Consider the following 26,235-nt stretch of genomic DNA (forward strand, 5'->3'; position numbering starts at 1 on the left):
TGTTTGAGAGCAGCTGCTGCACCAAAGGCACAGCTTCCTAGTAGGAAATCGCATCGTCCTCCACAAGTGTGTGCCGAGCTCAGCTGAGACGCAGGGGCCAGGGTGGGGCATGCAGGGGATCGTGATGGTCCAGAGCCCAGGCCACAGAGACAGCCAGGCTGTCAGGCCAGCCCTCACACCAGCTTCGTTTGACCTTGTGTCGGCTACGAACTGCACCGTCTCGGTTTCATTATCCTGCAAACAGTGACAGTAGTCTCAGAGTGTTGGAGGATGAACTGAGCCCATGTGCTTAAAGCCCGGCACATCCTGAGTGGTGGATCTCCTGAGCGGGTGCAGGCCCAGTTACGCAGTGAGTCCTTGGAGAGTTGAGGTAGTTGGGGAAGATTTGATTTTAAAAAGTGAGCTTTTGAGAGGCTTGGTCTTGGAGAAATGTCATTTGAATGGACAGAAAGGAGGAAAAGTAGATCACAAAGTGTAAAGTGGATTTGTTGAGATCAAATTCCCTTGTTCTTATAAGAATTTGAAGAATCTGTGTCCTTGACATTTTTGTAAGTTGACATTTAGTTTTTCTTTATACATTTAAATTTTTGCAAAGGATGTTATATTTGGCACATTGTAAATATTGCCATTTTAAAATAAGCATAACCAGTCCATAGCAGTTTGATACTAAATCATGCATTTTTGAAAAGCCTGAAAAAGCCCTTCTTAACAGTTAATTTCATATCATTATTTTCTCCTTGAATTCATGTTTCCATTCAACTTCCCCCACCAAATTTTACCTCAGTATAATACTTTATACTTAAGAGTCTTATTATTGGTCAACTTTTCATTATTCTTCTGACACATATATGTTTTAAGATTCTGTCATCCTAAAACTCAAAGTATTAAATTTCTTCTAGATTGAGTTATAAAATTGTTAGTAATAGTATGTAATTGATCAAAACATAATTAATATATATATTACCATATTGATAATTTATTTTATAAACTTTAATGGAAATATTTTTCGTATTGAAATGAATTGTACCTTTTGTATCCTAAATGTTTATGCCTTCACTGGTGAATGTACTTACTGCTAGAGTGAGATAAGTTTCAGCATTTGTTTTATTCTTATTTTTGGTTCTTATAAATTTAAGGCAAAGGAATGTTGCAAACATAAATAAGTAGGTGGGAATAGAAGGAGTTTAGTTATGGGCATGTCATCTAATTCCTTGAATTCCTTCTGAGTTATGTTCCATAAATCACAGTGATCCATTGCCAAACATTAGTCAATTATTTTTAATGATCTACTGTCTGACAACATTATTAGGTAACCTTCAATTTTGTTGAAAACCAACACTCGCTGCCTGCACTAGACCAGCCGAAACCTGTAATGCAGATCATGAGCTGTTTATTCACCTTCTGGGAGGAAGCCAGGGTTAGTGAGACCGATTCTGTTTGGGATCTGAATAATGTTAGTGATGTAGGTGTTATGTTCCTCCAAAATGAGACTTCCAAGAAAGCGTGCTGTTTTTTAAAATCAGTGTGTATTAGAGGGAAAAAAGGAAAAGGACGGCTTCCTGTTTGCGTTGTCTGTGCTTCAGTTATCAGGGCCTTTTCACCCACGGTGTGCTCGATTGGTATTACCTTTAACCAGAACTTGCAGTCTGCGTGATCAGAGTTCACCCACCGTGTGCTCGATTGGTGTGACCTTTAACCAGAACTTGCAGTCTGCGTGATCAGAGTTCACCCATGGTGTGCTTAATTGGTATTACCTTTAACCAGAACTTGCAGTCTGTGTGATCAGAGTTCACCCACGGTGTACTCAATTGGTATTATCTTTAACCAGAACTTGCAGTCTGCGTGATCAGAATTCACCCACGGTGTGCTCGATTGGTATAACCTTTAACCAGAACTTGCAGAATGTTGTACCTTTCCTGGTATGCACTTACTTTTTGCGTCATTTTGAGAGTACGTGACTTGAAAAGCATAAAACCTGTTGACTAGTGCCTAGCCATGGCAAGTTGATGAGTAAGTAGCGGTAGTTAGTTATCTAGTGCTTTATGAGTGAAACACAGTGATGCGCTATCACTTTCTTAAATTTGAGTCTTGGAGTGAAATTTACTAAACTTTGTATTCATGAAAGCAGATGTTAAAATTTTCACTTGTGGAGAAATAATGTGAACATTTACAGACCTGGAAATCACCAAGTACCTTAGAGGATAAATTAGATCGTGTAATGGATGGTAAGCTGAGTTAGTCAACATGAAGAAAAAGGTCATCTGGTTATGGGAATTACTACCATTTCTATTCTTGGTACATTCAGATAGGAGTACATTTTTTTAAAATATAGTAATGATAATATTTGCTTTAAAGAAACATCATCTCCATGCTGACCTACTAAATTTATCATCGTTGTGAGAACTGTCATTTAAATGTATGTGCCTACCTAAGCAGTATGTGTTAATTATTAGTAATGACCACGTGTCAGTCCCCAGTTAAGTTGGATACATATGTTTACAAAAACAATGTCACAAAGTAAACACACACCAGGAACATTATTTTTCAATTTTTGATCACTTAAGTATGAAACAGAATATTCCCCAGATTGAAGGGGAGCTGTTCCAAATGAGAAGCCCTGGTTTTCACGACAGCTTTTCCTGTCCTGCTTCTGTTCTGATGTGAGGGCCCAGCCCTCTCTGTTGAGGCACAGATTTGAGAGAAGGGCTGAGGACAGCAGATTGATCGCAAAGTTCCGTTTCTGCCCCAGAGCCAGCGTTTTTGAGGACAGTCACTGAAGGCCTTGCTTTAAGTCTTGGATGGGTTTCTTTTAGGATTTACTCTGCTTGATATCCTACCTGTGCCAAATTTCAGTTAAACTTTCGTTTGGTGGCTTAGACACCTCTCTCGGGGCCCCCATCATCACTTATTGTTTTTCCAGGTGCGGGTGGGCCAGGTGCTGTTTCTCCATCTGCTCTGGTGACTTGTCCTCAGCGCATACTGAGTGCCACTGAATAAGATACTGAATCCTTGCTGGGCCGCGAGTGGGGCTGTCTTTGCTCTTTCTCCCACGCTGCTGCCTCTCGTTGCTGTAACTGTTTCACTACCGTGAGCCAGCTGCCTGCCTATCAGGCATGTTCCTTGGAAGAGTGTATTGTGCGTTTCAAAATTGCTAGAGTCAGGTGACCTAGACAGGTGGAGAGGGCTGAACTCGGCCGCTCTGGGTGGATTTAGAACGATCTGATGAAGAGAGTGTATGTGCTGAGGAGGTATGCCTGGGATGCTCACAAGTTGTTGTCAGAGCCGCAGCCTCGGGCTTTCTGTCTACAGCTCCCAGCCATGAGCCCTTCCAGGCTGCTTGTCCCACCTCTTCTTTAAGGCCCAGGGGACACATTGGAAGTGCCACCCAGTCTCTCTCCCCATGCACAAAGGACTGCTCTTCTTGATTTCCTTAAAACCAGTGCTGAGCAAGAGTCCAGAGGGTGCTGCTTTCTGACCCTTACCTCTTGCCTACTTAGTTTCATTTTTCTCCCTGCCTCAGAAAATGTTCTTTAAAAAAACAATGCTTAAAATTACTTGTATGTATAAAATGCCAAATACATAGTATTTATGTCTGTGTGTGCACACATATTCTTTTGAGAAAAATTTCACATGCTATAAAAAAGCTGGCTTAAAACTCAGCATTAAAAAAACTAAGATCATGGCATCCGGTCCCATCACTTCTTGGCAAATAGATGGGGAAACAATGGAAACAGTGACAGACTTTACTTTCTTGGGCTCCAAAATCACTGCTGATGGTGACTGCAACCATGAAAGTAATAGATGCTTACTCCTTGGAAGAAAAGCTAAGACCAACCAGGACACCTTATTAAAATGCACAGACATGCTTTGCCAACAAAGGTCCGTCTAGTCAAGGCTATGGTTTTTCCAGTGGTCATGTATGGATGTGAGAGTTGGACAATAAAGAAAGCTGAGCACCGAAGAATTGATGCTTTCGAACTGTGGTGTTGGAGAAGACTCTTGAGAGTCCCTTGGACTGCAAGGAAATCCAGCCAGTCCATCCTAAAGGAGATCAGTCCTGAATACTCTTTGGAAGGACTGATGTTGAAGCTGAAACTCCAATGCTTTGGCCCCCTGATGGAAAGAGCTGACTCACTGGAAAGGACCCTGACGCTGGGAAAGATTGAGGGTGGGAGGGGAAGGGGACGACAGAGGATGAGATGGCTGGATGGCATCACCAACTCGATGGACATGGGTTTGGGTGGACTCCGGGAGTTGGTGATGGACAGGAGGCCTGGTGAGCTGCGGTCCGTGGGGTCACAGAGAGTCGGACATGACTGAGCAGCAACAACAGCACAGATACAACATAAAATCTCCCTGAAAATGTCCCTGTCCTCTGTGTACACACGCACACGCACACACGTGAAGTCTATCAGGCTGCTCCGTGTGCTTTCTCCATCAGCCCCTCCTCTGCCGGCACAGAGCGCTGCCTCATCCTTGTCATTTGCTGCAGAGCCTTCCATAGCCCGGATGTACCTCCCTGGTTTGACTATTCATCTGCCTGTTGGGGGCCTCTAGTGTGTTTCCCCACATCTCTACTCTCGGCCCCAGTGCACTGCACATACACTTGTGCTCGTGATCGCTGTTCATTTAAGGCAGGTAAGAGGTAATTAGGGATGTGACTTTAATATTGAATGTAGATTACTTTATTGGCTTCTAAAGTGTCTGTGACACTTCAGAAGAGATTCTGAGATTGTTATAATGAAATTTTAGGTTCCAGCAAGCCTTGTCCCTTAATTTTATTTTTATTTTATTCAGTAGCTCTTGTAGAATATCAGATCGCAGATCAGTGCCTTCTCTCCTTGTTTAAAAATAATCTGGAGCTCTCTTCTCTGCTTAGAGTTCCCAAAAAACATTTCTCAATCCTTGGTCTGAAGGCAGTTTCAACATTTTCTAGTAGTTGGTCTGCCATTGAGACATGATGCCGGAGAGGTTTAGTCCTGATTCTGCCAGACCTTGTGATCTGGGGCAGATTATTTCCTCCTAGGCTTGGGGTCAGAATTGAATGGGTTATTAGGTGTACGCAATGGTCCATACTAAGCACTTGGTACCTGCTGGTTATGTTTCTCCCACACAGCTGCCTCTCTTCACTCAACTCTTCAGTACCTCTTATGTGCTGGGAGCATAAAGATAAATAAGACATGGTCCCTTTACACGAGGAGCTGACATTGTAACAGGCTTGTGTTTGCTCAAAACGAAAGGATTCCCTCCTCATCTTTCCATGTGAGCCTCATCTATAGCCCGTCTGCTCTCTCCCCTGCCAGCCCACTGCTGCATGGAAAGGGACAGCCTCTCACGTATTCATTCTTTCTAACAGTCATTCGGCCCCAAGCATGTGCCCAAAACGTGGCTAAAAACTGAAGTGTGAAGGTGTGTGTAAGACAGTCTGTGTCTGTGAGACGCGCACAGGCTGTAGGGAGCAGAAATGAAAGAGAACCAGGGTTCTGAAAGACTCCTTTGGCTTCTCTGCTACAGCTTTCCACCTGTGAACTGGCTGAATTTCACTTTGCATTGCATGTATTAATGAGGATGAAGAGTCTCCATCCTCTCTTCTGCAAGAGCACAGAATATGAGGTGCTTAATAGCTAAAGGGCACTTAGTTCTCTATTGAACCTGGAACGTCCTCACACCAACTCTCACTTCCCCGTGGATTACTTTTGTAAAGTCAGAGGTTTTCTTTCCCAGGATTGAGCTAAAACTAGAGGGCCTTTAAAACCCCTGGCCATCAAGAGCCATTGCTCAGGTAGCACCATTTTAAAAAGTAAAAGTATCTTTTGCTGCCACATCCTGCAAAGAGGCAGCAGGTCACTGGGACCAGTGGGCTTGTATCCCTGCTTCCTGAGGACTTCTCCCCTCAGTGCAGTGAGCTTCGCTGGGAAAGGCACATCTTCCGACTCTTGACACAGAGTAGGAAATGCTCAGTCGCTCAGTCATGTCCAACTCTTTGCAACCCCATGGACTGCAGCACACCAGGCCTCCCCGTCCTTCCCTATCTCCTGGAGTTTCCTCAAACTCATGTCCATTGAGTCGATGATGCCATCTGACCATCTCATCCTCTGCCGTGCCCTTCTCCTACCCTCCATCTTTCTCAGGAATAGGTCTTTTCCAGTGAGCTGGCTCTTCCCATCAGGTGGCCAAAGTATTGTAGCTTCAGTGTTAGTCCCACCAATGAATATTCAAGGTTAATTTCCTTGAAGATTGACTGGTTGGATCTCCTTGCTGTCCAGGGGACTCTCAAGCGTCTTCTCCAACATCACAGTTCAAAAGCATTAATTCTTCTGCGCTCAGCTTTCCTTATAGTCCAACTCTCACATCCATACATGGCCACTGGAAAAACCATAGCTTTGACGGACCTTTGTAGGCAAAGTGATGTCTCTGCTTTTTAATATGCTGTCTAGACTGCAAGGAGATCCAGGCAGTCCATCCTAAAGGAGATCAGTCCTGGGTGTTCATTGGAGGGACTGATGCTGAAGCTGAAACTCCAATAGTTTGGCCACCTGATGCGAAGAGCTGACTCATTTGAAAAGACCCTGATGCTGGGAAAGATTGAGGGCAAGAGGAGAAGGGGACGACAGAGGATGAGATGGTTGGATGGCATCACCAACTCAATGGACATGAGTTTGGGTGAACTCTGGGAGTTGGTGATGGACAGGGAGGCCTGGCATGCTGTGGTTCATGGGGTTGTAAAGAGTTGGACATGACTGAGCGACTGAACAGAACTGAACTAGGTTTTTCATAGCTTTTCTTCCAAAAAGCAAGCATCTTTTACTTTCATGGCTGTAGTCACCATTTTCAGTGATTTTGGAGCCCAAGAAATAAAGTCTGTCGCTGTTTCCATTGTTTTCCCATCTATTTGCCATGAAATGATGGAACCAGATACCATGATCTTCGTTTTTTTTTAATGTTGAGCTTTAAGCCCGGAGAAGGCAATGGCACCCCACTCCAGCGCTCTTGCCTGGAGAATCCTATGGACAGAAGAGCCTGGTGGGCTGCAGTCCATGGGGTCGCTAAGAGTCGGACATGACTGAGCGACTTCACTTTCACTTTTCACTTTCTTGCATTGGAGAAGGAAATGGCAACCCACTCCAGTGTTCTTGCCTGGAGAATCCCAGGGACGGGGGAGCCTGGTGGGCTGCTGTCTATGGGGTCACACACAGTCGGACACAACTGAAGCGACTCAGCAGCAGCAGCAGCAGCAGAGCTTTAAGCCAACTTTTTCACTCTCCTCTTTCACCTTCACCAAGAAGCTCTTCAGTTCCTCTTCACTTTCTGCCATAAGGGTGGTGTCATCTGCATATCTGGGATTATTGATGTTTCTCCCGGCAATCTTGATTCCAGCTTCTGCTCCCTCCAGCCCAGCGTTTCTCATGACGTGCTCTGCATGAAAGTTAATAAGCAGGGCGACAGTGTACAGCCTTCACGTGGTCCTTTCCCAGTTCTGAACCAGTCCATCGTTCCATGTCCTGTTCTAACTGTTGCTTCTTGGCCTGAATACAGGTTTCTTAGGAGGCAGGTGAAGTGGTCTGGCATTCCCATCTCTTTAAGAATTTTCCACAATGTGTTTTGTCCAGCAAGTCAAAGGCTTTAGTGTAGTCAGTAAAGCAGAAATAGATGTTTTTCTGGAATTCTCTTGCTTTTTCTGTGATCCAGCGGGTATTGGCAATTTGATCTCTGGTTCCTCTGCCTTTTCTAAATCCAGCTTGAACAACTGGAAGTTCTCAGTTCACATACTGTTGAAGCCTAACTTGAAGGATTTTGAACATTACCTTGCCAGCATATGAAATAAGCACAATTGTGCAGTAGTTTGAGCATTCTTTGGCATTGCCTTTCTTTGGGATTGGAATGAAAACTGGCCTTTTCCAGTCCTGTGGCCACTGCTGAGTTTTCCAAATTTGCTGGCATATTGCGTGCAGCACTTTCACAGCATTATCTTTCAGGATTTGAAATAGCTCAGCTGGAATTCCATCACCTCCGCTAGCTTTGTTCATGGTGATGCTTCCTAAGGCCCACTTGACTTCCCACCACAAGATGCCTGGCTCTGGGTGAGTGGCCACACCATCGTGACTGTCTGGGTCAGTGAGGCCTTTTGTTCTGTACAGCTCTTCTGTGTATTCTTGCCAGTCTTCCCAATCTCTTCTGCTTCTGACAGGCCCTTACTGTTTCTGTCCTTTATTGAGCCCATCTTGCATGAAGTGTTCCTTGGTAGCTCTGATTTTCTTGAGGATGTTTCTAGTCTTTCCTGTTCTGTTCTTTTCCTCTGTTTCTTTGCACTGATCCCTGAGGAAGGCTTTCTCATCTCTCCTTGCTGTTCTTTGGAACTCTGCATTCAGATGGGTATATTTTTCCTTTTCTCCTTTTCCTTTCACTTCTTTTCTCAGCTATTTGTAAGGCCTCCTCAGACAACTGTTTTGCCTTGCTGCGTTTCTTTTTCTTGGGGGTGGCTTTGGTCCCCACCTGCTGCACACTGTTACAAAGCTTCGCCCATAGTTCTTCAGGCACTCTGTCTATCAGATCTAATCCCTTGAATCTATTTGTCGCTTCTACTCTATAATCATAAGGGGTTTGATTTAGGTCATAACTGAATGATCTCCTGGTGTTCCTTACTTTCTTCTAGTGAAATCTGAATTTGGCAATAAGGAGCTGATGATCTGAGCCACAGTCAGCTCCTGGTCTTGTTTTGCTGACTGTATAGAGCTTCTCCATCTTGGCTGCAAAGAATATAATCAATCTGATTTCAGTGTTGACCATCTGGTGATGTCCATGTGTAGAGTCATCTCTTGTTTTGTTGGAAGAAGATGCTTACTATGACCAGAGCGTTCTCTTGCCTAGACTCTGTTAGCCATTGCCCTGCTTCATTTTTCACTCCAAGGTCATGTTAGCCTGTTACTCCCGATTTCTCTGACTTTCGGCTTTTGCTTTTCAGTCCTCTGTGATGAAAAGGACATCTTTTTTTGGGTGCTGTTTCTAAAGGTCTTACTGGTTTTCATAGGACCGTTTAACTTCTGCTTCTTCGATGTTGTTGGTTGGGTCACAGACTTCGATTACTGTCATGTTGAATGGTCTTCCTTGGAAATGAACTGAGATGATTGTGTCGTTTTTGAGATTGCACCGAAGTATTGCATTTTGGAGTCTTTTGTGGAGGAGGAGGGCCACTCCATCTCTTCTAAGGGATTTTTGCCCACAGTGGTAGGTGCACTGGTCGTCTGAGTTAAACTCATCCATTCCCATCCATTTTAGTCCTCTTTCTCCTTCAAACATTTTCTTCTTTGAAAAATAATAATTTTTCTTTGAAAACTCAAGGATACCTTCTTGCTTTTATTACCATTACAGGTCTCATTTATTTGGTTTGTTATAAGTATATTAAGTCTGACTTTATTTTAAAACTCTGTCCTGGCACAGAATTTAAATTAATGTCTTGGATGGACGTGAGTCTGAGTGAACTCTGGGAGATGGTGATGGACAGGGAGTCCTGGCGTGCTGCGATTCATGGGGTCACAAAGAGTCAGACACGACTGAGCGACTGAACTGAACTGAAGTGCGAATGGACATGGAAGCTCCTTTTAAAGGAGCGTTAAGCATTTGTTGCCCCAATAGGATCTGAGCATAATAATATTGAGCTTGAGAAAGATGATTTTCTCAATAGAAGTAGTTTATCGTTGCTAGAAGTAGTGAGAAATTATTAGTTTTTTTCTCAGAGCATTTTTTTTTGGTCAGTGTTTTCCGGAGATACATGACACCCTCCTTGATGAAGACTACTTCATTTTATGTATTTTGTTGGCTCCTGTTATAATGTTCTGTCTAGAGAGGAAAAAACAGAAAGCAGTACTGAAAACCCTCCAAACGCTCCCAGTAACGCAATCACTTGCTGTCTGCCGTTTTTCCTAACGCCCTGTTAACACTAGCATCCCTAGTGCTACATTTTGGGTTTGGGGCTTCTTTGGTTCATTTGTGAATACTTGTCTATTAAATTTTTTATAGAATTCATTTGGTTGTAGAAAAATAATCTGGTTACTGTAAGTATACTGGAGGGAAACTTTACTTTAAAAGTAATGCATTTCTAGTTCAAAGAAGTTACTATTGCTGTGTTACCAGCATATGTGTTTGCTTGCCCCCATCCCAGACTTCCTGGTGGTGGTGAAGTTTCCATCAGCTGTGTTGGTAGGTTGATCTCGTAATCCTCAGAAGAAAATGCATGTAGGTGCATGTATGTATCTGACTAGTAGAGGTTAGTGGCTCACACTGTGGCTGTGTGTGTGCTGAGTCACTTCAGTCACGTCTGTCTCTCTGCGACCCCAGGGACTGTAGCCCGCCAGGCCCCTCCATCCATGGGATTCCCAGGCAGGAATACTGGAGTGAGTGTCCATTTCCTCCTCCACGGGATCTTCCCGACCCAGGGATCGAACCTGTACCCCTGTGTCTCCTGCGATGGCAGGTGGGTTCTTTACCACTAGCGCCGCTTTCCTGGGAAGCCTAGAAAGCAGGGGGGGGAGTGGCATGTCCTTCCTCCACCCGTGAAGATGTGCTCGTCATCGTGAGACAGTGAGGCTGGGTCTGGTGAGGTTGTTCAGTCAGAAGAGCAACATCTACCGGAAGAGAATCTCTGTGAGCATTCTGAACACTGTATCAGTGGAGCTGTGGCCCGTTCCGTATTGTTACCATGTTACTATTTATGGTGTACACTTGCCAGTGCCTTTTTCACATAAGCCTGTAATGCTTAAGCCAGCTGCATGTATGTTTTTCCCTCAAATCCTGCATATCCAGACTTGCTTTCTGCTTACTGCCACCTTCTATAAGCTCTGGGGTTTCCTCTTAGCTCCTGGAAGAAAGTCTTCCTCACTGTATTTCTCCCCTCGCTGTGTTTCTGTAGACAGCCCTCTGTGTCTAAAGAGGTGCTGGCTATCAGCGGGGTGACAGGTTGTGTGTGAGGAAGGGGAGAGCTGAGTCACGAGTCACAGCTGTGGGAAAGTGTCCCGGGCTCCAGGAGCCTCAGAAAGCTTGAGCTGTATGTGGCCAGTCTTTCTACTTTGACCACTTTCCTAATTGCTGTCTTTCTTAGAAGATCCTGTGATATCTTTTCTACCCACTTAACTGTATTAAGGGTTCCATTTGTTTATAACTCCCCTCCAGCTCTGAAATAGGCCCAAGGGTTCACCAGGGACCTGAAGATATACTTCAGGTATAGCATGACAGATAGAAATTAGTAAATACTTTAGGCTTATCCAAAATAAAAATTAAAATGTCCTACATCTGGGACTTTTTGAAGCTCTACTCTGCTTTATATAGCAAAGGGCAAAATGAATCGCTCTATAACAAGGGATCCTAAGAGATATCAGACTCAGTTAAAATTGACCGAAGTTCTGGGGAGCTCTCCAGATTATACTCCACAAATACTAATACGGTAGTATCGGTTTCAGCCATAAAGCATCTCGCTGGATCTCCTGTCTCTTTTCCTGGAGAGAGATCATCGACAGTAATATACTGTCTCTTGAACCAGCAGAATGTAAATTTCCCTGCTTATAATTCTCGGTGGGTGAAGATGGCCTGGTGAAGAAGCAGCCCTGGGTGGCCCTGCTGGGGGTGGCAGCTCAGCCGAGTGCTGGACGAGCCTGCAGTGGGCTGGCCTGCTGTCCTTCAGTGTCGTCTTTCCCCTCGGGTACCTCCCTGCAGAGTCATTTGCATGCTTTCTTTCATGTACCTGTATCTCATTCCAGCCTCTTAATCCTTCTGTTGAGTTAGATGTGATCTGAGTAAATGTTTTCTATGGTCTGACTTTTAAAAAAGATGAATTGTGACACCGTTCAGTGTATGAGGGATGGTAAAGATAGAAAGTCGGAAACAGGGAAATGCATGTAACTTTGGAAGGCGTTCTGTATAGTATATTTAAGACAAAGGGGGCCATTTTTTTAATTAATGTATTGTTTAGGCACTAAGACATGTCTGACTCTTTGCGGCCCCAGGGACTGCAACGCGCCAGAATTCCCTGTCCTTCACTGTCCCTTGGAGTTTGCTCAAACTCATGCTCATTGAGTCAGTGATGTTATCCAACCGTCTCATCCTCTGGCACCCTGCCCTCATTCGTTCCCAACATCTTACTGTGAATGTCCTTTTGAGTTTAGGCGTAGAAGGACAGTCCGTGGAGATTTCCAACATTGTAGACATCCGGAAAGAGCACAACTATGAGATTGCAATGAGAATTTCTTCCGGCATCAACAGCCAAAACAGATTTTATACTGACCTAAATGGATACCAGGTAATTTTCCATTAAAATGTTTAAATGATGGTTATAGTATATACCTTTTATATATGATAACAGGCAAGCTAATTTTGGATCTTTTGAAAAAATATACTTAAGGTTGCAAATTATTTCTAAAATAAAACTGAATTTTAACAGACACTTTTAGGTTCTGTATCTAACCAGGTTTTCAAAGATAGAAAAAATATTTGCAAGACTATTTTGTAAAACATCTATTTGTAAGGATTTGTTTTCTCAAAGGAAAATTTGGGGACCACTATGCATGTTAAATACCTTGATGCTCAAATATATATGAATTTTTCTAGTAAAAGGAAATATTAATATTAATTATGGATTGATAGAGTATACCTTTTATTTCCTCACAAGAAATTGGTCTATCCGTATTTAGTTTGTTGCACATATGTTTTTAAATGTGTGATTTAACAACGCGCTCTTTTCAGTTCCAGGAAACCCTTCTCTGCTGATGTGTGTGTGTGTGTACGTTTACACACACACATATCTGTGTGCATAGACACATAAAGATAAAAGCATCTCTCTGTTTAGAAATGTGAATAGCTGTGTTTAATCAAAGTGTCTGTGAAATAGTTTGAAATAGTAATGGGAAAATTGATTCATAAAATTTTTCTCAGAGTTTCATTTCTCTAATTTACTAGAGCTCTTTTGATTGCTACCTAAATCTGTATGCAGAGTATATGTGTGTAACAACATATATTTGAAATAATACTATTAAAAACATAAGCATGTCTCTGAGACATTAGCATTTTCGAAATTTCTGACTACGAATAGAAATAATTTCACAAATGCTATTACTCTGATTTTCAACTGGGATGAGTGGAAAGGATTGTGATAATTTTCTCTTCTACAGTTTCCTGCAAAAGTTAAATTTAAACCTTTGCAAAGCATAAAAATTGCAGCATGCATTTTAAATTAACTTGTTAATTCTACTACACCTGTTTGGCTTTCAGATGAAGCCCTGGCTTTATGGTGATTCATCTTCCTTGTGTACAAAAGAAAGGCTTTTCTAAGTCCTACAGAAGCAATAATTTGTATATGTGGGTGTATACATGAATGAAAGACCAGTAAAAATGAAAATGTGAATTTTCTTTACAAAGATAGAGCACATTAATAAAGAGGAAAACATTGTTTTTAAGACTGTAAGCTAAACGTTGCTTCTTTTTTAGAACAGGCCATTTCTTATGCTTTGAAAATAATAGTTGCTTGGGCCAAACTAGAAATCTAGACCCACAAATGAGGAGGGGAACAGCTGCACAGTTGTGACCGTTTTAGATGTCTTTTTTTTTAAGTATAAACTTAGTTGGAGTATGAAGATCAGGATCGGCGATTTCTTGCTAGCTGGCTTTCCTTCCTTCCTTTTTAAAAAACATTTTACAGGGTTTTTGTTGTTGTTGTTTTTTTTCCCCCTACCAGGTTGTTAATTTCCTAGGGCTGTGATATAAACTGCCACAAACTGGGTGGCTTAAAACAACAAAAATGTATTCCCTCACAGATTTGGACTTCAGAAGCCAAAATGAAGGTGTAGCCAGGGCCTGCCCCTTGGTCCGCTCCAGGAAAGGGTGGCCTTGCCTCTTCTGGCTCCTGGTGGTCGCTGGCAGTCCTTGGCGCTCCGTGCATTGCACACTGCACAGAGTGCATCGCCGCGGTTCCTGCCTCTGCTCTCACTCGATCTCCTCGTGACTCTGCATGTCTGTATGTCCAGGTTCCCCGTTCCTCATGAGGATACCGTTCTTCAGATTATCACCCACCCCAACCCAGTGTAACTTTGTTATATCTGCAGAGGCCACATTTCAAAATAAAGTCACATTCACAGGTTCTGAGTGAACATGAGTTTGGGGAAGCTCTATTGAGAACCAGTGAACGGAATGGCCTACTGCAGGGTTGCTGTGGAGATTAAAGATCTTATTTGTGAAATACCCAGTGCTCTGCCCGGTGTTAATGGACACTCAGCGCGTGTTATCTAGTATGCTTACATTGTACTTCCCCTGTTCTGTGTTCCATGTTAAAGTTTCGTGAGTTTAAAAGAAGACATGACATTTTTATGTGGTATGAGTAAGATTTCTGATAATAGAGTCTCTTTGACATCTCTTCCTAAGGTTTGAGTGAGTCTCCTTGACCCAGCCAGCTTAGTTCATTATCAGTCTCTCTCAAAAAGGTAGAGTTGTATTTCATGCACTCAGATACTAAACCAAGGAAAACTGGAATTTGGAACTGCCTGCATTGAAACTAAACGAGAAGAGTAAGCACTGAATAGTTTTTAAATATAAGAATGTATTTGATTAGTACAACATAGTATGTTAGAGGATATGGTGGCGAGATGTGTGGTATTTATTAAAACCGATTCAAGAATTACGAGAGAGATTTCTTGAAAGGGGATAGGGAGCTCTTAGGCTTTGCATTCATTACAAAAGCAGTATGTTAGAATTAGGTGAGAAATGAATACTTAATACCTTTATAACTTGCTTTATGCAGGTATGGAGAGCTAGAAGACTTCTGTTAAGGATCTTTATTCTGAATTTGAATAGCGATGCCTGTTTAAAAAATCTAGATAAGTTCTACCTTTCTCACTTAGAAATTTTCTAAGATGCTCATGATTTTTCTTCATCTTGAAGAATGTTTTAATTTCTCAGTTAGCTGCTCTGTTAGACAAGAAAGGTGCTGTACCTTTTTCCATTTGGGAAAAAAAGCCATCTGTAGTCAGTAGTTAATGTTTTTAAGTACATGTGTAAGTATCACTGAATTTTCTTTTTTTCTTAACAATAATTGTTTGGTCTTGCAGATTCAACCTAGAGTGACGATGAGCAAATTGCCTCTTCAAGCGAACGTCTATCCCATGACTACAATGGCGTATATCCAGGACGCCGAGCGCCGCTTGACTCTGCTCTCTGCTCAGTCTTTGGGCGTTTCGAGTCTGAAAAGTGGTGCGTACTCTATAGATTCTCTGGCCCTTGCTGGCCTCACTTTCGGTTGGTCATGTGTTGGCTGTCTTCCTCAGTCACAAGCGTCTTTCTTTTTGGAACCAGACCGTCAGTGAGTTTCAAGCTTTGTGAGACTGACATAAAATGATACCCTCCCTCGACCTTCAGATGAAGACAGACCCAAAAGCTCGCACGACTGATGCTTTTTAAAGATGATTTACTTTCCCCAGTAGCCCACTGTTTGCAAAATTCCGTCATTGTTGTGACTGAAGGCATATGGAAATTCAGACTCCGACTAAACTAAGTTTAGATAATTTGAAGCTCAGATATTAATAAATTAACCAGGGTTGCAAAAGGGGAAAGTTGCACTTCAGACTTAGGTCCTTTTCTGAGTCACGTCCTCCTAGGATGCTGCCACCTGAAAGGAGAAAGGGAGCAGAGATGATACGGACATGGTGATAAAGAGGCGGCAGGCCCGACTGCGCAGACGCCAGACAGACCGAAACGGGGGGAGGGAGGAAAGAGACAGCAGACGCTGGCTGTTTCCTGTGAAACTTTCTATTGGGGGACTTGTCCTTCATAGTACCTGTTTCTAACTATTTACATGTCAGTTGCTCCTCTTTGCTTACATACTAACGGTTGCTAAGACAAGTGTGTCATAGAGCTGGGCAGGTAATAAATGAGTGTACTTGCCTGGCATCTCCATTTCATGTTGGGCACATGCATGCCTTCTGTACTTCCACACACACAAAACTCTGCTGTTTATCATTTTTCCTTGTGGCCTTCATGACACAAAGTCCTGAGAGCAGGTCATGAAGACATGAATGCAGTTATAAAAATAAGAATAGCCTCACCTCGGGGATCCGGTAGGGAGTGCTGAGATGTGGGTGGATTGCAGAGCGCACCCCCCCGTGTGCAGACCTTGTTGCCCTGGGGAACTGGCCCAGTGTTGCCACCTTCTTCAGCTTTTTACAGAAAGCCCATCTGGAATTTTACAGGAAGTCTCCCATTCTGTCACTGTTGACATAATTTTTTAGTAATCAGAATGGAAAACCTGTTGGTGTCAGATACGACTCCTGAGCTACCCATTTTTAAACCCTGCCTAAAATTCCCCAATTTGGGCTCTACATAGGGGACTAGACCTTAGGGCTCAAGCAGTCACGCCCCTAACAGTGTTGCCTCACTTCTCTGATGAAGAACCCGCGACAGACACCCAGGTGCCCTCGAGTTTGCGTAACTACAGACATAAAAGCAGTTTGCGTATAGGCGAGGAGCTTACTCTGTGCCGCATAGTGTGTGGCTAATATTTGAAGTCAGGGAGAAGACTTAGAAAGGACCGGGAGGTTGATAGACTGCTTTGGATGTGAAGTGATAGAACTCGAGACAAGCATGGGGACAGTTAGCCCCAGGGCCTGAGGAGCACCTTCTAGACAACTGTCTTACAAAGTGTGGAGAAAGTGACGACGGAAACTCTAACCCTCCATGATAACTTTATGTACTGGTTACCCAAACTGGAAGGACGGAACCAGAGTTGGTTTACCTATGTGAGCATGCTAGTTACTAACACATTCTATAAATTTTCCTTTTACTCCAAGTGATTGGTCAGTATAGTAGCAAATATTAATGGATGGATAGGTGAATATATATATTTAAGTGTGTGTGTGTGTGTGTGTGTTAGTCGTGTCCGACTCTTTGTGATCCCATGGACTGTAGCCCACCAGGCTCCTCTGCTCATTGAGTTCCCCAGGCAAGAACACTGGAGTGGGTTGCCATTTCCTTCTCCAATATATTTAAAGTAGTATAACCTTAATGGGGTTTTTTTGGTGTAATCATAGACATGTAAATGTGTCTCTGGTGATTTTCGTTTAGTTTGTAATTTCGTGACCTAACCATTAGAGTTAGAGCTGAAGCTGGAGGAGCTGTAGAGTTACTGCACAGCAAATAGAGGAGCCAAATCTAACAACTTTTTGAGCCAAAGGAGAAAACACAGCTAGGAAATCACTGATGCAGTATCAGAGAGGGAAGGGGTTACACAGTGGGTGTCCCCAGATCCTCGGGCTTCAGAGAGTCTCCACACATCAAGTAACCTAAAATGTTACTTCAGACCCTTTTTAGATCTGTCCTCTGTATTTTTCTTATTACTCCATGTGTGATACATATATTTCTTAATGAACCTCATAAACATTTTTCAATTCCAAATGCTGTTGCTAAAAATTTTAGAGGACTTTACTCTTTCGATCAATATTTTTAAGTTTTACTTTCATTTTGATCTCTTCTGTCCCATTTAAACTTCTTACTAGATTTTACAAAATGCTGATGAAGACAAGGAGAAATACAATCCTGTTTTGTGAATTTATGCTAAATGTGCTGAGCTGTTACCAGAAGGAACCCCGTGGCTTCCCGGGCTGGAGGGGAAGCGTGGACCTAGACTCCGCTTTGTATCTGTGAGATGCACAGTGAATAACCCTGGCCTGTCTGTTTCCTTGTTTGCTAGGTCAGATTGAAGTTATCATGGACCGAAGACTCATGCAGGATGATAATCGTGGCCTTGAGCAAGGCGTCCATGATAACAAGATTACAGCTAATTTATTTCGAATACTTCTAGAAGAAAGAAGTGTGAATATGGTAGGAAAGACGCTCTCATGTTCCAATGTTGACTGTTCTTTGCCATCCAAAAATGTGAACTTATACTTTTATTATTTTTGGCATTTTCTGATATTGAGGTGTCTTTATATTAGACTTAGCCTATATTCACAAGAAAGAGAACTTCAGTTATGTGTATCATGTAAGATTTATATTTAAGCATTTTATTTTTTTGCTTATTATGTAGATATGAAAAAGAATGTTAAGCCATCAGTTTGGATGAAATTTCCTGAAATTACTTTGACAGAAACAAGAGTTCAGTTTAAAGACGAGCTTCGCCACATGCTCAGGAGGTTAGGCTTGGTCAGTGGGGTGTGCTTGAAGCCTCAGTGCCCTCGTGCTAGTCTAGGCTCCTCTACTGAAAGTGGGCTTACTTGTCTGCTTTCTTCTTCAGCTTTCACTTCTCAAAGCAGAAATCCAGCATTCTATGCAGAGTCTGGCAAAGACTCTGTTGGGCCTGAACTCACCTGACAGTGTACTCTTGAGAAGGCAACACCAGTTCCCCGCAGAGCCCTCAGCTGCAGGCCTCCGCTTCAGGGCCCCGACGCGGCCCTCCTCCTTGCTCTGCTCTCTGGCTCTCTGCACAGACCGCCAGGCCTCGCTGCTCTGTGCAGCCGGTGGCTTCCCGTCCACCTTGCAGAGGAGCTGCGCTCTAGGGCTCCCTGGGCTGCACCCCAGGCGTCTGCTCCCCGCCTCCCTCCGCCTGTGCTGGCCTCCTCTCCTCCTCGGCCGGTCCTCCACCGTCCCGGGGCCAACCCATCGCCCTCCCCAGGACCCTTCAGTAGTCACCCTCCCTGCGTCCCCGGCCCTGCCCCTGCAGCCTTTGTGCTAGCTTGTAAGCACCATTCATGTTCTGTTAAACGCACACCCGCACGCAGCTGACGCTCAGCCCCTCATCCGCGTCTTCCTGCACCGGCCCCTCCCCGCTGAGGCTGGGCTGCGGGCTGCCTTGGTGCCGTCACTCCCCTCGTGCCGGTGCCGCTGTGCTCCGGGCAGGCTTGGGCTTCCGGTGCTCGCCCCAGCAGGCGTGGTCGGTCGTCATCGTATCTCCTCCCGCAACAGCATCTGACTCTGGCCGGTGTCCGGTCCTGAAACACTGCCGCGCCAGGGCTCCCGGGGGCCCTGTGCACTTGGGTTTTCTCCTGCCTCTGGACGGTTCTTTCTCTTGTCTCTCCGATAGCGCCGTATTCAGCTTTAAGTATTAGAGCCCTCCAGGCTCAGCCCCAGCCTTTCCCTTTCCTCACTTTGTGTGTGATTCCTCCGCGTCAGCTGGGACTGACAGATAGAAACCCTCCGCTTCAGGTTCGCCCCTCGCCTTGAGACCCACCCGTCTGGTTGCTCCCTGGCGTTTCTTTGTGCATTTGTAAGGGCATCTCAAGCCTGACACACTCAGAGCCGCGGGCCTGATCGCCCCCTTCCAAGCGCCCCCTCTCTTGATACCCGGCACTGCTTTCCGAGCAGCGCAGACCCCTGGGGGTCGTCCTCGGTGGACATTCCCTCCACCTGCTCTCTCCGCACAGCAGCCTTCACCTTCGTTTAGGCTGTGTCGCTGCCTAAATACTTCAGATCTACACACTTGATTGCTAATTCTCACTGGCCCCTTGTGTTCTCTGGAGGGCGGCTGTGCGCGCCCACCCTGCCGGCTTCTTTCTGCCCGTCTGCTGTGAACCCACCGAGCAGTAGCTTTGTTTTCGAAGCCCTGCTCCCCGCGTCTGCCTTCGCGTTGCTCCCGACAGTGGCTCGCGGAGCCCGGTGCTCGCGGCCCTACCTGGCCCGCCTTCTCCTCTGCTGATGCGCGGTCTCCCTGCTCCTGCTCTGCGCCAGCTGCTTTCCCTCAGTCCTCAGTGGCCCGTGGGCACCCGGCCCTCCCCGCAGCTTTACACACGCCTTTCAGTCTCCACCCAGCGGTTCTTTGTAATTAGGCCTGCAGATCTGAGTCTCCTTCAGCAGCTTCTGCGGCTTGCCCGGATTCGAACCGCCCTCAGAATCATGCACGTGTTCTGTGGTGTGTGTGTGGTCATTGTCCTCCTCCTCCTGTGGGCTTGAGTCGCATCTCCGTCCGCTTCTAGGATGGTTCTGGCACAGCAGATACCCAGTGTGTTGCGTGCGTGAGCACACGAGTGCTGCAGGGCCTGAGCTGGGAGAGCACGCTGCCCCGCTGTCCTCAACGCAGTCACTGCTCGCTGCCTGTCGCCACGCGCGCATCCTGCCCCCTGGATTCCAGGGGCGCATCTGCTCCGCTGCGTGTGCCCCGCCCGGCTCCGTGCCGGCGGTAGGCATCTTATAAATAAAATACTGGTTGCTTCAGTGAAATGGCAGCAGCTAATTAAGGCAAACAATTCTCTCCGTATTTAGAATCTTTTAGGAAAAAGGTTTTAATATCCATTTTAGATGTCAAGATTTATACCAGTTCTTGGGACTCATGGTTTAAATCAATTACTGACAAGATAGCTTAGTTTTAGGACTAAAATGACATAGAAAAATCATTGTCTGGGTGCTGGCAGCTACTGTCTTTTGCTTCTCCTGAAATGTTTCTGGCTTTGATGATTTTTCTCTCCACAGATACTGACTTCTTGACAAAACTTCTGTTAACTATGGCAGTAAGAACTTTTTTATGTCAGCTCTATAAAGCTTTCACTTAGAAGTTAAATAATTTGTTCCTTCTCGTTCAAAACTCTTTGCATAGTGATTGATTTCAGTTTGATTCAAAGTTTTTATAATCCTATCTTGGTTAAATTCTTCTTTTGCTCAACTATAGATTCTTGGGCTTAAGTCAATAGTTTCTTTTAAATAAAAAATGAACCAGAGAAGAGAAGATAACATTTTAATTTCTAGTGAAATTAATTAAAATGACATTTGATTAAGAAATGTTACACATCACGTAACTTAAGTTTTCTTGAAAATGTTTTTATTTCCAACCACACTAATGACTAAAATGTTGGTGGTAGAAACTGACGCGGGGAGGCACTCCCTGGAAAGGAAGGCTTCTTAGTGGGAAGCGTTGAACCTGCTGGAGCCTCATGGTGATAATCCTGCACGACTAGATGGAAGCGTCCTGTTCTCAAGTCCTCTGCAGAGGCAGTGAGAACAAGGTTGGAACGATAAATATCACGGGGAGAGGAGCAGATGCCCAGCGGGGACTGCGACTCTGTGGGGTCTTTCACAGTAATGATGCCCAAGGCTCAGCAGAAGAACAAGATAGAAACTGTCTCATTAGCGTTGACTTTTTAGGATTTATTTCTTTGACCCCTACTCCCTACCCCCTTCCTCCTGGCAACTAGAATGATAGTAAAGGGGAACTAGGAATCATTGCTCGGGAGGTGCTCGTGTGTTGCAGCTGGGCCTTTTGCTTCTGGATACCAGCCCTTTACATACAAGGAGAGGAATTCTGGAGCTATCAGGTAACAGTCGCATGTGCTGAGTGCGCTCTGGAAAATGATACCAAGAAGGAGGCTGGTCAGGTTTAAGGGAGATGCTTACATTAGGTGACCAGAGGGTCTGCTGAACATGAGGATTGCTGCCTGGCCCACGTCAGAGCCACAGCGCAGCCCCAGATGGCTGTTTCCACTCGAGGTGGGGGCCCACTGGGACTTTATTTCCCAGTGCTTGGGGTAAAAAATAAAGTATCCAGATAAGTTTTCGTTACTGTAGTCACTTTGGTGATTTTAAATATGAAATCTCTTGGGTCTGTCTGTTTGTTTTTCTTGAGAGGACTGGAAAACAAGCACTGGTTTAACACCATGTGGAGCTGCCAGGACACGTCTGGTGCAGCCAGTCAGGTCACTCGCTCAGTCGTGTCTGACTCTCTGCAACCCCATGGACTGGCCCACACTAGGCTTCCCCTGTCCAGCTCCCAGAGTCCACCCAAAGCCCTGTCCATCGAGTCGGTGATGCCATCCAGCCATCTCCTCCTCTGTCGTCCCCTTCTCCTCCCGCCTTCAGTCTTTCCCAGCATCAGGGTCTTTTCCAGTGAGTCCGTTCTTCGCATCAGATAGCCAAACTGTTGTAGCTTCAGCTTAAGCATCAGTTCATCCATTGAGTATTCAGGACTGATTGCCTTTCAGATTGACTGGTTTCATCTCCTTGCAGTCCAAGGGACTCTCAAGAGTCTTCTCCAACACCACAGTTCAAAAGCATCAGTTCTTTGGCACTCAGCTTTCTTTATGGTCCAGCTGTCACATACATACATGACCATTGGAAAAACCATAGCTTTGACTAGATGGACCTTGTCGGGAAAGTAATATCTCTGCTTTTTTAATATGCTGTCTAGGTTAGTCATAGATTTTCTTCCAAGGAGCAAGGGTCTTTTAATTTCATGGCTGTAGTCACCATCTGCAGTGATTTTGGAGCCCAAGAAAAGAAACTCTGTCACTATTTCCATTGTTTCCCCATCTGTTTGTCATGAAGTGATAGGACCGGATGCCATGATCTTAGTCTTAAGCCAGCTTTTTCACTTTCCTCTTTCACTTTCATCAAGAGGCTCTTTAGCTCCTCTTCACTTTCTGCCGTAAGGGTGGTGTCATCTGCATATCTGAGGTTATTGATATTTCTCCCAGCAATCTTGACTCCAGCTTGTGCTTCATCCAGCCCAGTGTTTTGAATGATGTACTCTGCATATAAGTTAAATAAGCAGGGTGACAATATACAGCCTTGACGTGCTCCTTTCCCAATTTGGAAGCAGTCCATTGTTTCATGTCCAGCTGTAATTGTTGCTTCTTTACCTGTGTACAGATTTCTGAGGAGGCAGGTCAGGTGGTCTGGTATTCCCATCTCTTTCAGAGTTTTCCACAGTTTATTGTGACCCACACAGTCAAAGGCTTTGGCATAGTCAATAAAGCAGAAATAGATGTTTTTTGGAACTCTCTCACTTTTTTGATGATCCAGCGGATGTTGGCAATTTGATCTCTGGATCCCCTGCCTTTACTAAATCCAGCTTGAACATCTGGAAGTTCTCAGTTCACATACTGTTGAAGCCTCACTTGGAGAATTTTGAGCATTACTTTACTAGCGTGTGAGATGAGTGCAATTGTGTCGTAGTTTGAGCATTCTTTGGCATTGCTTTTCTTTGAGATTGGAATGAAAACTGACCTTTTCCAGTCCTGTGGCCACTGCTGAGTTTTCCAAATTTGCTGGCACATTGAGTGCAGCACTTTCACAGCATCATCTTTCAGGATTTGAAACAGCTTAACTGGAATTCCATCCCCTCCACTAGCTTTGTTCGTAGTGATGCTTCCTAAGGCCCACTTGACTTTGAACTCCAGGATGTCTGGCTCTAGGTGAGTGTTCACACCATTGTGATTATCTGGGTCATAAAGATCTTTTTTGTCTAGTTCTTCCGTGTATTCTTGCCACCTCTTGTTAATATCTTCTGCTTCTGTTAGGCCCCTACCATTTCTGTCCTTTATGAAGTCCTTCATGAACATTTGCATGAAATGTTCCCTTGGTATCTCTAATTTTTTGAAGAGATCGCTAGACTTCCCATTCTATTGTTTTTCTCTCTCTCTTTGCACTGATCACTGAGGAAGACTTTCTCATCTCCTTGCTACTCTTTGCAGCTCTGCATTCGGATCTTTCCCTTCCTGCTTTGCCTCCCGCGTCTCTTCTTTCTCCGCTGTCTGTGTGGCTTCCCCACACAGCCACTGTGCCTTTGCGTTTCTCTTTCTGGGGATGGTCTTGATCACCGCCTCCTGTACAATGTCACGAACCTCCGTCCATAGTTCTTCAGGCACTCTGTCTATCGGATCTGATCCCTTGAATCTGTTGGTCACTTCCACTGTATAATCGTGAAGGATTTTATTTAGGTAATATCCGAATTGTCTAATGGTTTTCCCTATTTTCTTCAATTTAAGTCAGAATTTGGCAAGAAGGAGTTCATGATGTGAGCCACAGTCAGCTCCTGGTCTTGTTTTTGCTGATTGTGTAGAGTTTCTCCATCTTCGACTGCAGAGAATATACTCAGTGTGATTTCGGTGTTGACCATCTGGTGATGTCTGTGTGCAGAGTCATCTCCCGTGTTGTGGGAGAGGGTGTTTTCTGTGTCTAACAGGGTAACTTGGCCCATATATTGCTAGGCTTCAGCTCTACACGAAATCTTACCACTGTATATTTTCATTCTTTCTCTCTCCTTCTCCCTGTTTGTCTTTTTACCCCATTCTTTCTCCTACAGTAATTTTCTCCCATTCGTTTATACTGCATCACTTATTAATATAATAGTTAATTAATCATCAACATGTGGTTCTCATTGTGTTGGGTCATTGTGAATAAACAAGGGTGACTAAAAATGATCTCTTTCTTAATAATTTAGCAGGTTTTTATGTAGATGAAATGGAAAGCTTTGATGTTCAGGCAGTGGATAACTCAAGCGGGCTTAATGAGGGGCACCAAGGAGCCTGGCAAGAAGTTCTGACTAATGAAATAAGGGCGTAAACCCAGTGGAGAAGATCTCAACTTAATGTGGTTTGCATCAGAATGTGCTAGAAATTCTCTTTAATCTCGGGTAGGCTGCAGAGAGAAAGCCAGACATAGATAGTCTGAAGCCTCCCAACCTGCAAGAAACCAAGTAATGTTTGTAGTAGTAGTATATCATTCATTGTGACATTGGTTTATAGGTTACACAAACATGTAGAATTTCCTATAGCAAGTTTATTTTATAAATTTTATCATCAGGGTTATGGTTGAAAGGTTACCTTTCTAGGAGGTTAATCAAAGTAGTGAGAGCTTCACAGTTAGATATATTGTCAAGCCCTTATTGCTATAGAGCTGTTACGAAGGCGTGTGAATCGTGGTGCTCTGCCTGAGTCTTTGCCTCATCCAGCCTGGCCAGCGTCCAGAAGTGTTTGTGTTCTCAGAGCGCTTCTGGCACTGAGCCACACTCTTACCTAAACCTCTCTTCCTTTCCTGCTTAGGAGAACATAAATAGCACAGTTCTTGCATGCCCAAAATACTTACATTCACGACAGTGTATTGTTTGACAAGACTTTTCCTTAACGTGCTCCTGAGTCTGCATCTGTTTTTTTTCATCCTAAACTAGTTAAACAGTAAGGCTTATACTTTTAATTCCAGAGTGAGCTCTGTTTGCTCTGAAAGGTTGGGAGGGTGCTGCGGTGGCAGTTGCTGTATCATACAGGCCAGTAGAGCAGAGTGGGCCTGACTGTGACAGTCACTTGGGGGCTTTTAACTTGACCTTCCCAGGCCCCTCTCCTTAGAATTCTGATTCAGTAGATTTCAGTTCAGGTCCAAGGATCTAGGTTGCATAAAAGCTTCCCAGGCCATTCTGATGTCTGGTCAATCTGGGGGAAACACTGGAGGCCAGGAGACCTGACTTGGGTTTGCAGGAGTGCTGGTTTGCACATTATTGCTTCTGAGGCATGGATAATCTATCAGTCAGTATCCGACCATCTCACTGAAGTGTCCAAGGGTTCCTCCAAGAACGTAGAACAAAGCCAGAGAGCTGTTTCTGAACATATCTTGACCTAGAAGGGACTTAATGCCTCTGAATCTGATAAGGCAGGTGTTTTCCTTTCTGTAAGAAGCTTTTATCTTTTATTACTCAAAAGTGGTTTTGTCAGCAGTCCTGACCTAGATTATGAAGCCCTTTGATCTTTGAGTCCATTTAAAGCTTCTTGTTTAAAATGTTCCCTCTCTCTTCATGTTACTCTACAGGCTGCATTAAATTTCAATGTTGTTGAAGAATATTATTGTGTATACTTTATTTAATCTTTCCTTAAAAAGGAATGTGGGATGGATAAATTTTTCACTTAATATTTTTACCTAATGTTTTTTGTCAGTCTCTTAATATTGTAGTGTCCCTCTGTTGCCTTCATTTTTTTTCTCTATTCATAGTCTGAATTGTAATGTCATCTGCAGTTTGCTGCTGGCAAGATGCTCACCACTCTTTGCTAACACCCTCTGTTCAGTGCTGATCTGACATTCTGAATTTTAAGCTCTTTGTCTTCTATAAATCTTGTCTTTTCACACAGATAGGTTGTCAAACCTTTTATTTGAGCCATCTATTAAAACATATGCAAAATCAGAAGATATCAGTGAAATAGTCATTTCCAAAAATACGATACAAAATGGAAATGTCCCCAAGTGTTTTTGGTGATCACAAGGCCTTTCTACATAAATTACATTTTCTTCTTAGTGCTTTTCTGGGTCTGCTTTTACGCCTTAGACATGATTGGTTAAGATTCAACTTAGTCGCTGATTTTATTAATTGTGTATGTCATCTACCATATGTATAGTCCCCAGTCCTGGTAGATTTACTTAATGTTTGAACGTGCTGAAATGCTTATCTGTAACCACACACCATAGCAAAGACTAAAGTATTTTGAAATTATACTGAGTAATTGTAAACCGTGTAAACGT

The 26,235-nt window shown here is 44.0% G+C and overlaps 1 protein-coding gene across 1 annotated transcript in view; it reads left to right on the forward strand.

Annotated features, from left to right (window-relative positions):
- Positions 1 to 26,235, forward strand: part of MAN2A1 (mannosidase alpha class 2A member 1) — a 198,256-nt gene that overhangs the window by 155,219 nt on the left and 16,802 nt on the right. The window contains exons 17-19 of the mRNA XM_069592653.1: positions 12,156 to 12,289; positions 15,087 to 15,228; positions 17,720 to 17,850. Coding sequence (XP_069448754.1) covers positions 12,156 to 12,289; positions 15,087 to 15,228; positions 17,720 to 17,850 — 407 coding nt within the window. The remainder of the gene's footprint in view (positions 1 to 12,155; positions 12,290 to 15,086; positions 15,229 to 17,719; positions 17,851 to 26,235) is intronic.

The sequence above is a fragment of the Ovis canadensis genome, chromosome 5 (genome assembly GCF_042477335.2).
Source record: "Ovis canadensis isolate MfBH-ARS-UI-01 breed Bighorn chromosome 5, ARS-UI_OviCan_v2, whole genome shotgun sequence".
Lineage (NCBI taxonomy): Eukaryota > Metazoa > Chordata > Mammalia > Artiodactyla > Bovidae > Ovis > Ovis canadensis.